The sequence below is a fragment of the Drosophila elegans genome, unplaced genomic scaffold, assembly GCF_018152505.1.
Source record: "Drosophila elegans isolate 14027-0461.03 unplaced genomic scaffold, ASM1815250v1 contig_208, whole genome shotgun sequence".
NCBI classification, from domain to species: Eukaryota; Metazoa; Arthropoda; class Insecta; order Diptera; family Drosophilidae; genus Drosophila; species Drosophila elegans.
Window position 1 is genome coordinate 19,534,056 of NW_024545578.1, and position 15,243 is coordinate 19,549,298.

A 15,243-nucleotide genomic window follows, 5' to 3' on the forward strand; every position below is an offset into this window, starting at 1 on the left:
GTTGATTCAGTAGCGGGTTTGTCATGGGCCTTAGGAATGTCAAACTCTTCATCACTCTCGTCGTCAGAATACTCCTTCACACTAGGCTTCACTGACTCAATGGGTGATTTGAGCTTGTCTCCTATCTTAGTTGGAATCTTTTCGTCGTGTAGGTCAACCGACTTTGGTTTCTCATCAGGTTTAACAGGAGATTTAAGCCCAGCATCGATAAGAGAAGTTACCAAAGGAGCTAGCTGAGAAACAGGCTTGTCTTGGGGCTTAGAAACACCAACCTCATCGTCGCTTTCATCGTCCGAATACCCCTTTTGGTAAGATTTCACTAATTCAACTGGTGACTTGGGCTTATCGCCTAAGGTGGTTGGGACCTTATCATCTTTCAAACTTGAAGGGGGATCTATAGGTTTGCTGATCTGGCTATCTATTGATTCAATAGTGTGGCTTGTTAAACTGCTTTGAATTGTTGTTGAACTTTCTACCGCCTTCAAAACCGTAACATCCTTAGGCTTCGCATCGTCCTTAAGAGCCGACTCATCTAAATCGCTAGCAATAGGGGCTACCCAGGCAGTTGATTCAGTAGCGGGTTTGTCATGGGCCTTAGGAATGCCAAACTCTTCATCACTTTCGTCGTCCGAATACTCCTTCACACTAGGCTTCACTGACTCAATGGGTGATTTGGGTTTAATTGGAACCTTTTCGTCGTGGAGGTCAAGCGACTTTGGTTTTTCATCAGGTTTAACAGGAGATTTAAACTCAGCATCGATAAGAGAAGTTACCAAAGGAGCTAGCTGAGAAACAGGCTTGTTTTGGGGCTTAGAAACACCAACCTCATCGTCGCTTTCATCGTCCGAATACCCCTTTTGGTAAGTTTTCACTAATTCAACTGGTGACTTGGGCTTATCGCCTAAGGTGGTTGGGACCTTATCATCTTTCAAACTTGAAGGGGGATCTATAGGTTTGCTGATCTTGCTATCTATTGATTCAATAGTGTGGCTTGTTAAACTGCTTTGAATTGTTGTTGAACTTTCTACCGCCTTCAAAACCGTAACATCCTTAGGCTTCACATCGTCCTTAAGAGCCGACTTATCTAGATCGCTAGCAATAGGGGCTACCCAGGCAGTTGATTCAGTAGCGGGTTTGTCATGGGCCTTAGGAATGCCAAACTCTTCATCACTTTCGTCGTCCGAATACTCCTTCACACTAGGCTTCACTGACTCAATGGGTGATTTGAGCTTGTCTCCTATCTTAGTTGAAATCTTTTCGTCGTGTAAGTCAAGCGACTTTGGTTTTTCATCAGATTTAATTGGAGATTTAACCCCAGCATCAATAAGAGAAGTTACCAAAGGAGCTGGCTGAGAAAGGGGCATGTCTTGAGGCTTAGGAACACCAACCTCATTGTCGCTTTCATCGTCCGAATACCCCTTCTGGTAAGATTTCACTAATTCAACTGGTGACTTGGGCTTATCGCCTAAGGTGGTTGGGACCTTATCATCTTTCAAACTTGAAGAGGGATCTATAGGTTTGCGGATCTTGCTATCTATTGCTTCAATAGTGTGGCTTGTTAAACTGCTTTGAATTATTGTTGAACTTTCTACCGCCTTCAAAACCGTAACATCTTTAGGCTTCGCATCGTCTTTAAGAGCCGACTTATCAAAATCGCTAGTAATAGGGCCTATCCAGGCAGTTGATTCAGTAGCGGTTTTGTCATGGGGCTTTGGAATGCCAAACTCTTCATCACTTTCATCGTCCGAATACTCCTTCACACTAGGCTTCACTGACTCAATGGGTGATTTGGGTTTAATTGCAACCTTTTCGTCGTGAAGGTCAAGCGACTTTGTATTCTCATCAGGTTTAACAGGAGATTTAACCCCAGCATCGATAAGAGAAGTTACCCAAGGAGCTGGCTGAGAAAGGGGCTTGTCTTGGGGCTTAGGAACACCAACCTCATCGTCGCTTTCATCGTCCAAATACCCCTTCTGGTAAGATGTCACTAATTCGATTGGTGACTTGGGCTTATCGCCTAAGGTGGTTGGGACCTTATCATCTTTCAAACTTGCAAAGGGATCTATAGGTTTGCTGATCTTGCTATCTATTGATTCAATAGTGGAGCTTGTTAAACTGCTTTGAATTGTTGTTGAACTTTCTACCGCCTTCAAAACTGTAACTTCCTTAGTCTTCGCATCGTCTTTAAGAGCTGACTTTTCTAAATCGCTAGTAATAGGGGCTACCCAGGCAGTTGATTCAGTAGCGGGTTTGTCATGGGGCTTTGGAATGCCAAACTCTTCATCACTTTCGTCGTCCGAATACTTCTTCACACTAGGCTTCACTGACTCAATGGGTGATTTGGGTTTAATTGGAACCTTTTCGTCGTGGAGGTCAAGCGACTTTGGTTTCTCATCAGGTTTAACAGGAGATTTAAGCCCAGCATCGATAAGAGAAGTTACCAAAGGAGCTAGCTGAGAAACAGGCTTGTCTTGGGGCTTAGAAACACCAACCTCATCGTCGCTTTCATCGTCCGAATACCCCTTTTGGTAAGATTTCACTAATTCAACTGGTGACTTGGGCTTATCGCCTAAGGTGGTTGGGACCTTATCATCTTTCAAACTTGAAGGGGGATCTATAGGTTTGCTGATCTTACTATCTATTGATTCAATAGTGGAGCTTGTTAAACTGCTTTGAATTGTTGTTGAACTTTCTACCGCCTTCAAAATCGTAACATCCTTAGGCTTCGCATCGTCTTTAAGAGCCGACTTATCTAAATCGCTAGCAATAGGGGCTACCCAGGCAGTTGATTCAGTAGAGGGTTTGTCATGGGCCTTAGGAATGCCAAACTCTTCATCACTTTCGTCGTCCGAATACTCCTTCACACTAGGCTTCACTGACTCAATGGATGATTTGGGCTTGTCTCCTATCTTAGTTGGAATCTTTTCGTCGTGTAGGTCAAGCGACTTTGTTTTTTCATCAGGTTTAATTGGAGATTTAACCCCAGCATCAATAAGAGAAATTACCAAAGGAGCTGGCTGAGAAACGGGCTTGTCTTGAGGCTTAGGAACACCAACCTCATCGTCGCTTTCATCGCCCGAATACCCCTTCTGGTAAGATTTCACTAATTCAACTGGTGACTTGGGCTTATCGCCTAAAGTGGTTGGGACCTTATCATCTTTCAAACTTGCAAAGGGATCTATAGGTTTGCTGATCTTGCTATCTATTGATTCAATAGTGGAGCTTGTTAAACTGCTTTGAATTGTTGTTGAACTTTCTACCGCCTTCAAAACCGTAACATCCTTAGGCTTCGCATCGTCTTTAAGAGCCGACTTATCTAAATCGCTAGCAATAGGGGCTACCCAGGCAGTTGATTCAGTAGGGGGTTTGTCATGGGCCTTAGAAATGCCAAACTCTTCATCACTTTCGTCGTCCGAATACTCCTTCACACTAGGCTTCACTGACTCAATGGGTGATTTGAGCTTGTCTCCTATCTTAGTTGGAATCTTTTCGTTGTGTAGGTCAAGCGACTTTGGTTTTTCATCAGGTTTAATTGGAGATTTAACCCCAGCATCAATAAGAGAAATTACCAAAGGAGCTGGCTGAGAAACGGGCTTGTCTTGAGGCTTAGGAACACCAACCTCATCGTCGCTTTCATCGTCCGAATACCCCTTCTGGTAAGATTTCACTAATTCAACTGGTGACTTGGGCTTATCGCCTAAAGTGGTTGGGACCTTATCATCTTTCAAACTTGAAGGGGGATCTATAGGTTTGCTGATCTTGCTATCTATTGATTCAATAGTGTGGATTGTTAAACTGCTTTGAATTTTTGGTGAACTTTCTACCGCCTTCAAAACCGTAACATCTTTAGGCTTCGCATCGTCTTTAAGAGCCGACTTATCTAAATTGCTAACAATAGGGGCTACCCAGGCAGTTGATTCAGTAGCGGGTTTGTCATGGGCCTTTGGAATGCCAAACTCTTCATCACCTTCGTCGTCCGAATACTCCTTCACACTAGGCTTCACTGACTCAATGGGTGATTTGGGTTTAATTGGAACCTTTTCGTCGTGTAGGTCAAGCGACTTTGGTTTCTCATCAGGTTTAACAGGAGATTTAACCCCAGCATCGATAAGAGAAGTTACCAAAGGAGCTAGCTGAGAAACAGGCTTGTCTTGGGACTTAGAAACACCAACCTCATCGTCGCTTTCATCGTCCGAATACCCCATCTGGTAAGATTTCACTAATTCAACTGGTGACTTCGGCTTATCGCCTAAGGTGGTTGGGACCTTATCATCTTTCAAACTTGAAGGGGGATCTATAGGTTTGCTGATCTTGCTATCTATTGATTCAATAGTGTGGCTTGTTAAACTGCTTTGAATTGTTGTTGAACTTTCTACCGCCTTCAAAACCGTAACATCCTTAGACTTCGCATCGTCCTTAAGAGCCGACTTATCTAAATCGCTAGCAACAGGGGCTACCCAGGCAGTTGATTCAGTAGCGGGTTTGTCATGGGCCTTAGGAATGCCAAACTCTTCATCACTTTCGTCGTCCGAATACTCCTTCACACTAGGCTTCACTGACTCAATGGGTGATTTGAGCTTGTCTCCTATCTTAGTTGGAACCTTTTCATCGTGAAGGTCAAGCGACTTTGGTTTTTCATCAGGCTTAACAGGAGATTTAACCCCAGCATCGATAAGAGAAGTTACCAAAGGATCTGGCTGAGAAACGGGCTTGCCTTGGGGCTTAGGAACATCAACCTTATAGTCGCTTTCATCGTCCGAATACCCCTTCTGGTAAGATGTCATTAATTCAACTGGTGACTTGGGTTTATCGCCTAAGGTGTTCGGGACCTTATCATCTTTCAAACTTGCAAAGGGATCTATAGGTTTGCTGATCTTGCTATCTACTGATTCAATAGTGGAGCTTGTTAAACTGCTTTGAATTGTTGTTGAACTTTCTACCGCCTTCAAAACCGTAACATCCTTAGGCTTCGCATCGTCTTTAAGAGCCGACTTATCTAAATCGCTAGCAATAGGGGCTACCCAGGCAGTTGATTCAGTAGCGGGTTTGTCATGGGCCTTTGGAATGCCAAACTCTTCATCACTTTCGTCGTCCGAATACTCCTTCACACTAGGCTTCACTGACTCAATGGGTGATTTGGGTTTAATTGGAGACTTTTCGTCGTGTAGGTCAAGCGACTTTGGTTTCTCATCAGGTTTAACTGGAGATCTAACCCCAGCATCAATAAGAGAAGTTACCAAAGGAGCTAGAGGAGAAACAGGCTTGTCTTGGGGCATAGAAACACCAACCTCATCGTCGCTTTCATCGGCCGAATACCCCTTCTGGTAAGATGTCACTAATTCGACTGGTGACTTGGGCTTATCGCCTAAGGTGGTTGGGACCTTATCATCTTTCAAACTTGCAAAGGGTTCTATAGGTTTGCTGATCTTGCTATCTATTGATTCAATAGTGGAGCTTGTTAAACTGCTTTGAATTGTTGTTGAACTTTCTACCGCCTTCAAAACCGTAACATCCTTAGGCTTCGCATCGTCTTTAAGAGCCGACTTATCTAAATCGCTAGCAATAGGGGCTACCCAGGCAGTTGATTCAGTAGCGGGTTTGTCATGGGCCTTTGGAATGCCAAACTCTTCATCACTTTCGTCGTCCGAATACTCCTTCACACTAGGCTTCACTGACTCAATGGGTGATTTGAGCTTGTCTCCTATCTTAGTTGAAATCTTTTCGTCGTGTAGGTCAAGCGACTTTGGTTTTTCATCAGGTTTAACTGGAGATTTAACCCCAGCATCAATAAGAGAAGTTACCAATGGAGCTGGCTGAGAAACGGGCTTTTCTTGAGGCTTAGGAACACCAACCTCATCGTCGCTTTCATCGTCCGAATACCCCTTCTGGTAAGATGTCACTAATTCAACTGGTGACTTGGGCTTATCGTCTAAGGTGGTTGGGACCTTATCATCTTTCAAACTTGCAAAGGGATCTATAGGTTTGCTGATCTTGCTATCTATTGATTCAATAGTGGAGCTTGTTAAACTGCTTTGAATTGTTGTTGAACTTTCTACCGCCTTCAAAACCGTAACATCCTTAGGCTTCGCATCGTTTTTAAGACCCGACTTATCTAAATCGCTAGCAATAGGGGCTACCCAGGCATTTGATTCAGTAGCGGGTTTGTCATGGGCCTTAGGAATGCCAAACTCTTCATCACTTTCGCCGTCTGAATACTCCTTCACACTAGGCTTAACTGCCTCAATGGGTGACTTGAGCTTGTCTCCTATCTTAGTTGGAACCTTTTCATCGTGAAGGTCAAGCGACTTTGGTTTTTCATCAGGCTTAACAGGAGATTTAACCCCAGCATCGATAAGAGAAGTTACCAAAGGATCTGGCTGAGAAACGGGCTTGCCTTGGGGCTTAGAAACATCAACCTCATCGTCGCTTTCATCGTCCGAATACCCCTTCTGGTAAGATGTCACTAATTCAACTGGTGACTTGGGTTTATCGCCTAAGGTGGTTGGGACCTTATGATCTTTCAAACTTGCAAAGGGATCTATAGGTTTGCTGATCTTGCTATCTATTGATTCAATAGTGGAGCTTGTTAAACTGCTTTGAATTGTTATTGAACTTTCTACCGCCTTCGAAACCGTAACTTCCTTAGACTTCGCATCGTCTTTAAGAGCCGACTTATCTAAATCGCTAGCAATAGGGGCTACCCAGGCAGTTGATTCAGTAGCGGGTTTGTCATGGGACTTTGGAATGCCAAACTCTTCACCACTTTCGTCGTCCGAATACTCCTTCACACTAGGCTTCACTGACTCAATGGGTGATTTGGGTTTAATTGGAAACTTTTCGTCGTGTAGGTCAAGCGACTTTGGTTTCTCATCAGGTTTAACTGGAGATCTAACCCCAGCATCAATAAGATAAGTTACCAAAGGAGCTAGCTGAGAAACAGGCTTGTCTTGGGGCTTAGAAACACCAACCTCATCGTCGCTTTCATCGTCCGAATACCCCTTCTGGTAAGATGTCAATAATTCAACTGGTGACTTGGGTTTATCGTCTAAGGTGGTTGGGACCTTATGATCTTTCAAACTTGCAAAGGGATCTATAGGTTTGCTGATCTTGCTATCTATTGATTCAATAGTGGAGCTTGTTAAACTGCTTTGAATTGTTATTGAACTTTCTACCGCCTTCAAAACCGTAACTTCCTTAGGCTTCGCATCGTCTTTAAGAGTCGACTTATCAAAATCGCTAGTAATAGGGCCTACCCAGGCAGTTGATTCAGTAGCGGTTTTGTCATGGGCCTTAGGAATGCCAAACTCTTCATCACTTCCGCCGTCCGAATACTCCTTCACACTAGGCTTCACTGACTCAATGGGTGATTTGAGCTTGTCTCCTATCTTAGTTGGAATCCTTTCGTCGTGTAGGTCAAGCGACTTTGGTTTTTCATCAGGTTTAACTGGAGATTTAACCCCAGCATCAATAAGAGAAGTTACCAAAGGAGCTGGCTTAGAAACGGACTTTTCTTGAGGCTTAGGAACACCAACCTCATCGTCGCTTTCATCGTCCGAATACCCCTTCTGGTAAGATGTCAATAATTCAACTGGTGACTTGGGCTTATCGCCTAAGGTGGTTGGGACCTTATCATCTTTCAAACTTGAAAAGGGATCTATAGGTTTGCTGATCTTGCTATCTATTGATTCAATAGTGTGGATTGTTAAACTGCTTTGAATTGTTGTTGAACTTTCTACCGCCTTCAAAACCATAACATCTTTAGGCTTCGCATCGTCTTTAAGAGCCGACTTATCTAAATCGCTAGCAATAGGGGCTACCCAGGCATTTGATTCAGTAGCGGGTTTGTCATGGGCCTTAGGAATGCCAAACTCTTCATCACTTTCGTCGTCCGAATACTCCTTCACACTAGGCTTAACTGCCTCAATGGGTGATTTGAGCTTGTCTCCTATCTTAGTTGGAACCTTTTCATCATGAAGGTCAAGCGACTTTGGTTTTTCATCAGGCTTAACAGGAGATTTAACCCCAGCATCGACAAGAGAAGTTACCAAAGGAGCTGGCTGAGAAACGGGCTTGCCTTGGGGCTTAGGAACATCAACCTCATAGTCGCTTTCATCGTCCGAATACCCCTTCTGGTAAGATGTCACTAATTCAACTGGTGACTTGGGCTTATCGCCTAAGGTGGTTGGGACCTTATCATCTTTCAAACTTGCAAAGGGATCTATAGGTTTGCTGATCTTGCTATCTATTGATTCAATAGTGGAGCTTGTTAAACTGCTTTGAATTGTTGTTGAACTTTCTACCGCCTTCAAAACCGTAACATCCTTAGGCTTCGCATCGTCTTTAAGAGCCGACTTATCTAAATCGCTAGTAATAGGGGCTACCCAGGCAGTTGATTCAGTAGCGATTTTGTCATGGGCCTTTGGAATGCCAAACTCTTTATCACTTTCGTCGTCCGAATACTCCTTCACGCTAGGCTTAACTGCCTCAATGGGTGATTTGAGCTTGTCTCCTATCTTAGTTGGAACCTTTTCATCGTGAAGGCCAAGCGACTTTGGTTTTTCATCAGGTTTAACAGGGGATCTAACCTCAGCATCGATAAGAGAAGTTACTAAAGGAGCTGGCTGAGAAACGGGCTTGCCTTGGGGCTTAGGAACACCAACCTCATCGTCGCTTTCATCGTCCGAATACCCCTTCTGGTAAGATGTCACTAATTCAACTGGTGACTTGGGCTTATCGGCTAAGGTGGTTGGGACCTTATCATCTTTCAAACTTGCAAAGGGATCTATAGGTTTGCTGATCTTGCTATCTATTGATTCAATAGTGTGGCTTGTTAAACTGCTTTGAATTGTTGTTGAACTTACTTCCGCCTTCAAAACAATATATTCCTTAGGCTTCGCATCGTCTTTAAGGGCCGACTTATCTACATCCCTAGTAATAGGGGCTACCCAGGCAGTTGATTCAGTAGCGGGTTTGTCATGGGCCTTAGGAATGCCAAACTCTTCATCACTTTCGTCGTCCGAATTCTCCTTCACACTAGGCTTAACTGCCTCAATGGGTGATTTGAACTTGTCTCCTATCTTAGTTGGAACCTTTTCATCGTGAAGGTCAAGCGACTTTGGTTTTTCATCAGGTTTAACTGGAGATTTAACCCCAGCATCAATAAGAGAAGTTACCAAAGGAGCTGGCTGAGAAACGGACTTTTCTTGAGGCTTAGGAACACCAACCTCATCGTCGCTTTCATCGTCCGAATACCCCTTCTGGTAAGATGTCAATAATTCAACTGGTGACTTGGGCTTATCGCCTAAGGTGGTTGGGACCTTATCATCTTTCAAACTTGAAAAGGGATCTATAGGTTTGCTGATCTTGCTATCTATTGATTCAATAGTGTGGATTGTTAAACTGCTTTGAATTGTTGTTGAACTTTCTACCGCCTTCAAAACCATAACATCTTTAGGCTTCGCATCGTCTTTAAGAGCCGACTTATCTAAATCGCTAGCAATAGGGGCTACCCAGGCAGTTGATTCAGTAGCGGGTTTGTCATGGGCCATTGGAATGCCAAACTCTTCATCACTTTCGTCGTCCGAATACTCCTTCACACTAGGCTTCACTGACTCAATGGGTGATTTGAGCTTGTCTCCTATCTTAGTTGGAATCTTTTCGTCGTGAAGGTCAAGCGACTTTGGTTTCTCATCAGGTTTAACTGGAGATCTAACCCCAGCATCGATAAGAGAAGTTACTAAAGGAGCTGGCTGAGAAACGGGCTTGTCTTGGGGCTTAGGAACACCAACCTCATCGTTGCTTTCATCGTCCGAATACCTCTTCTGGTAAGATGTCACTAATTCGACTGGTGACTTTGGCTTATCGCCTAAGGTGGTTGGGACCTTATCATCTTTCAAACTTGCAAAGGAATCTATAGGTTTGCTGATCTTGCTATCTATTGATTCAATAGTGGAGCTTTTGTCCGCTTTGAAAATAGGAACTGGCTCAGGCACCACATTGTATTTCAAAGGCAACTTATCTGGAGCAGCAGAAGGGGTTATGCAAGGAGTTGTTTCACTAACGGGCTTGTCATGGGGTTTGGGAAGGCCACAATCTCCATTACTTTCCTTCATTTCGTTCTTAAGATGGCTTTCTGACTCATTGGCTGAAATCGTTGGTATGTTATCGTCGGTGCTGAGATTATTTTTTGATGCTTTCAAAGTTGTTATGGTTTGAATTTCAGGTTTGAAAATTACAAGCTCTTCCTGACTTTGGTCATTCAAATTATCTTTGAATTTGCCGAATTTTTCAACACTTTCAATGATGGCGTTGGCTGTTGGAAACTTGGTTATATCTCTTTTTTGAGTAGGTTCGATGATTCTAGTTTCATCTAAAGGGGATGCTTGCTCAATTTTCGATAAATGCTTAAGTTTTTTTATCTTTTTAAGATTGTCCATCTCTTCATCACTATCGCTTTCAGTTGGTTGTTTATCTACACTTTTTTTCTTGTCAGATGGAAACTTATTTTGTGTATCAGTCATTGAGACAAGATAAGTCATAGACGTTTGAAGCTCGTCTGTTTTATCATGCGTAGGAAACTTGACATGGATGTCCATTTCTAGGTTTTGGTTACCTTTTAGTGCTGTTAGGTGTGATCTGTGGTCCACAAGCCTATCCATTCTATCTTCATATTCAATAGCTTCGTGGACAAACTCCTTTGTATCCTCGACGTTCGTTTTAGAAGTGGAATGTAACCGTTCGAGGGTGTGTGCAATTTTTGGAAATTCTACCAGCTTAGTATCCTTAATAGATTCTATTGGAAATTCTTGTTTATCACATTCTGTTAAAAATCTAATTTGACTGTCTGCAATACCTATTAGTTCTTCTTGTAAAGTACCCTTAGCCTCAAAGTCTTTATTACTTTCCGTAATACCGAATTTTCCGGACTCATGTTCTAGAAACATGACTGTTGCCGATTTAACGTTTTTAATTGATGGAGATTCTTTCTCTTTTGGGTTTTCAAAGGCTTTTGCCATATCAGAGATTGTGCGTTTTGAGCATTTCTTTTCACATACGTCTTCGAGATTTTCAGTACTGCCGTTCGACTTTTCCATTGACGAAAAGGGTGACTGTACGTTTTGCTCTGGTACGTGTTTAGAGCCCAAAACATCAAAAATCAAATCGGCATCGCTTAAAATCTGTTGCTCTATGGACGAAACATCAGCATTACGTTCCGGGATTTCTCGTTTTCGGGGACTAAACGGCTTAGCCTCAAGATTCGATGCGGGATAACGCCGTTCGAAGTCCTGCACAACTTCCCTTACTTTCGGTAAAGCTTCCATAACATCCTTAACTTCTATGCCTAAGTGCTCCTCAACAGTTTCGGTTAAAATCTTTGCAGGTATCTGTTCTACTTGCCTATTTAAATCTATTACCTGTTCTGTTAAAGTCTTTTCTGTTTCACATAAGTCTTTAGCTACCACAAAGGCCTTGCGCTTCTCACAAACTTTTTCACAAACATTTTCTTCAATTTCTTTTAGACCAATACCCACACGCTCCATAGCCTCGATGGGTGAAATCTTTGTCACCTGAGCGGGGGGCTCACGTTCGATTAAATTTTCCAGGGCCAAGTCCGCTGGCGTTAGTATTTGCTTTTCTATCTCCACTACATCAGGTTCCTCATCATCTTCGTGGGGCTGCCGCTTCTGCACAGTAAACGGAATGGCCGACACCACTGTATTACAGATCTTATCCTCAATGCTCTGCACCACCTCTCGTACCACTGGTATGTTATCGCCTATATATTTGGGGCCCACAGCGGTTTGCTTGCCGATTGACTCCAATGATTCTATGCTGCCACTGCTTTCCAAACGCATTATCTTGCGTCTGACATCGCCACAGCCTATAATTTGCTCTAAATACTCCCTATCACTGGCACTTTTCTCTGTATCTGCACCTACATCTACTGCTGGGTGATCCTTCGGCTCCTTCTTTAGCCGATCTTGCTCTGGAATTGTTAAGTCTATTTTGGTGCGATCTATTTGTGCTGTCAGGATCGTCGATGTTGTCGTCTTCGGTGTTTGACTACTTGTACTCATTTCTGTAAATGAGGTAGTGTCTTGTGAGTACAATTTCTGAACATCGGGGAAAGCTACCACACTATGAAGCAGCTTATCAGGTTCATCTGTTCTTGTAAAGGTTTCGGGTTTTACATTATGAACACTGAAGTGCTCTGTTTGAGGCATTCCAGGGATAGCAGAATAGGGTTTGGTTAGAAGTAGAGTGGAGTAGAAAACATGGCAATATAAACACAGTTAACACCAATTAAAAATCAAACCATTGGTTCTTTATGGTGGGTTAGTCTATGTACACAGTGCAAATAATTTGCCGACATACATACATACTGAGAGGTATGAACATATATTCTCACTACAAGCTTTGCGCCAAAAACCCAGCAGCAGGCACAAACATGCACTTAATGCTTATGCTTTAGTATTTAGTTCGGAAGCGAAATCAAAATATCTGTTCCGCATTAAACAGATGCCAGATGGAGCTTAGCTGAACAAATCCAGCAATGAGCTGGGCTAAGCTGAACTGAGCTTCATTCACATATATACAAATAGATGCTGCATATGAGGTCGTGTCCATTTCATTTTGGATGCTGCATAAAATTCAATGCTTCCATTTAAATATTTGAGGCGAGCTGATTACGTTTGCATAGATTAGTTTGGCAAATATTTAAGCAAAGTTTATGTTGATTATGAAATCAATAAGCAAAATAGCTATTGTTGACAGGTTAAGAACAAACCACGACATCATATGTCACATACTCGTACGATATTTAATGCGATCTATAAAAAAACAATTACATTAAGAAGCGCGCTGGGTTGGTGGTTCTGGGTGCAAACAAATCATATAATGATTATACTGTGTGGCTAATATAATTGTTGCTGTTGGTTATAAAATTCGCAAATAATGACAAAGAGTACGAATACGAGTTTGATATGCTATATACTATAAAAGATGCTACAGTGGATCTGGATGTGACTCGACTTAACATTCAGTTACATTACACTATTATCGTTATATATATGGTAAGTATATGCTTTTTCGTTAAGGATTGATAAAGTTTCGAAAAGCAACAGAATATATAATTATTTGCGAAAAACCAAATCAAACATAAACATTGCAAACTGAAAGCCATGGTGGTTCATTGGAGCGTTTTTCGATGAATCCTCATATGGAGATCGAAAGACGGCTGGTGGAAACCCAGCTCCTTGCTGATCCCAATACGGGTGAAGTTTCAATTTGGTTTGTTTTAATTTCAGAAATCCAAAAGTATGCCAAAAGTGTTTATCTTAATGAAAAAAATCTTAGTAATTGCTAAACGAATGTTAATATAAGTAGTATTGTAGATAATATGCTTTGTCTTATCCATAGATCACATCTATTTGCCAATTGAGTACGAGTATAGTAAACAAGGTTATTACATAGTTTAAACACAAATCGAATTATTTAAATTGATGCTTGCAGTTGTTAATTGAAAACCATAAACTCAATTGCTTAAATATTTGTTTAAAATTGCAAACGTAATTGTTATACCATGAGAGTTAAGAAGACAACAATGAGAGATACCTATCAGAAAACGATACCCATCAAAAATGTATAAACTTAGGTCCGGAAACTGTGGCAACTTTTCAAATTGATTGTAATTATACGTGATAACTTACCATTAAAATACTATAGACTTAAAATTACTTTAGTGTTCAATTAAGTTTATTTAAATAGTTTATTCCGTTGCGCATTGAATGAACCACAATTACAAGTCAACACTTTTATAGTTCACTTCTTACAATTTATAGTCGTTATGTTTAAATAAATTATTTTTAAAACACAATATAACACAATATAAGTAGTCGCAACTTTGACTAGGGAGACACAAATCTGTTTAAATTGCGGATCGCGCGTACTTGGGAAATTCAAAATCGTGACTAAATCTGCACGAAAAGCGCGACTATGGCTATACTAAAAGAATGTCAGAAGCAAATTAAATTAAGTATACGCCACGGCTCGGCTTTCGCCAGCTGCTGCCCCCTGAACCTATGACACAACTGCGCAAGGTATATTTCTCACCACCCTGCGGTGGATTGAACAGACGAAAATTATATAAAGAACTACTGGGATTGCTATTAACTGTGGACTCCCTGCCGAGTGCTAATGGACTAATAGGCTTTCTCCGGTCAACAGGAAACCATCCCCGATCGGAAAGTCTTTCGAGAATAAGTTAAAGTTATTAACGCAAAATCGATTCGTGGTTCGATCTATCGATTGCCTGGCCCACTGACACTGACACTACCGAATGTTATGCATTCACCGCGCAGAAAGGCGCCAGACAAACAATTAGCCATGCTTCTACGACCTTTCGTCAGTGTTAACGTAATTGGATTATCTGCCAACTTAGTGGCATTCGCTTTGGTGCAAGTAAGTATCTGCGAGATTTCGTGGTCACATTCATTCAATGCGCTTCAGTTTGACGTTTGTTATGTTAGGATTGGAAAATCCCTTGTTAATTTTACTTTATGGTACATTTATTGCCGCACTTACAGATTTTTTTGATTAAGATACACACACTAGCAGTTTGCCGTTCGAGTATATAGATACAGTTTAACTAACTAACAGTTCTTAGATCGCAATCGTTTAATGGTTGAATGGTACTTTGCATACAAAAAGCCTTTGGACTTAAATCAAGACGAAATGTAGAGGAACAAAGAGTAGTGGGATAAACGAAATGGGACAAAACTGAAAAACAGTTCAAGAAACACTACGGATTGTGGCAAAGTTGAAATAAAAATGTAAGTTAAAAGAAGGGGTGTACAAAAATAATGGTACAGATTTATATTCTTTTACCGAAAAAGGCAAAACTAAAAAATATATAAATTAAGTTTACATAACAGTTACAAATTGCATAGAAATTGAGCATAGAGGCAGCCACCCATTTCATGATTCGCACTTACCAATTTTGGTAATGGCAGAGACGCGTTCAAAAGTGGACTCTGTGGTCGTATGCAGTGTGGTCACAGTGTCGGCCAGGTAATCTGTGTTGAAATTGGTTGTACACTCAAAGAATTGCGAGTAATCCATAGTATTAACAACATACCACGTTCCAAACTTATTAGTTCGGGTTCCTCGCTCTGCTTGTCGGTTTTGGTGTCACTCGGTGTTGGTGGAGGAGTCTGGGAGTGTGGAATTTCGCTCTCTAGAGAA

At 41.8% G+C, this 15,243-nt stretch overlaps 1 protein-coding gene across 31 annotated transcripts in view; it reads right to left on the reverse strand.

The window, feature by feature from the left end:
* LOC108142208 (ankyrin-3) overlaps nt 1-15,243 on the reverse strand; it is a 66,181-nt gene that overhangs the window by 25,816 nt on the left and 25,122 nt on the right. For 14 of the 31 annotated variants that reach the window (XM_041707943.1, XM_041707942.1, XM_041707951.1 and 11 more), the window contains 3 exons: nt 15,137-15,235; nt 14,994-15,074; nt 75-12,079 (listed from right to left, as the gene is read on the reverse strand). In XM_041707943.1, the coding sequence (XP_041563877.1) occupies nt 75-12,079; nt 14,994-15,074; nt 15,137-15,235 (12,185 nt within the window). Of the gene's footprint in view, nt 1-74; nt 12,212-14,993; nt 15,075-15,136; nt 15,236-15,243 lie in introns of all 31 variants that reach the window. The other 17 variants (XM_017265897.2, XM_017265901.2, XM_017265904.2 and 14 more) reach the window with 7 other exon arrangements.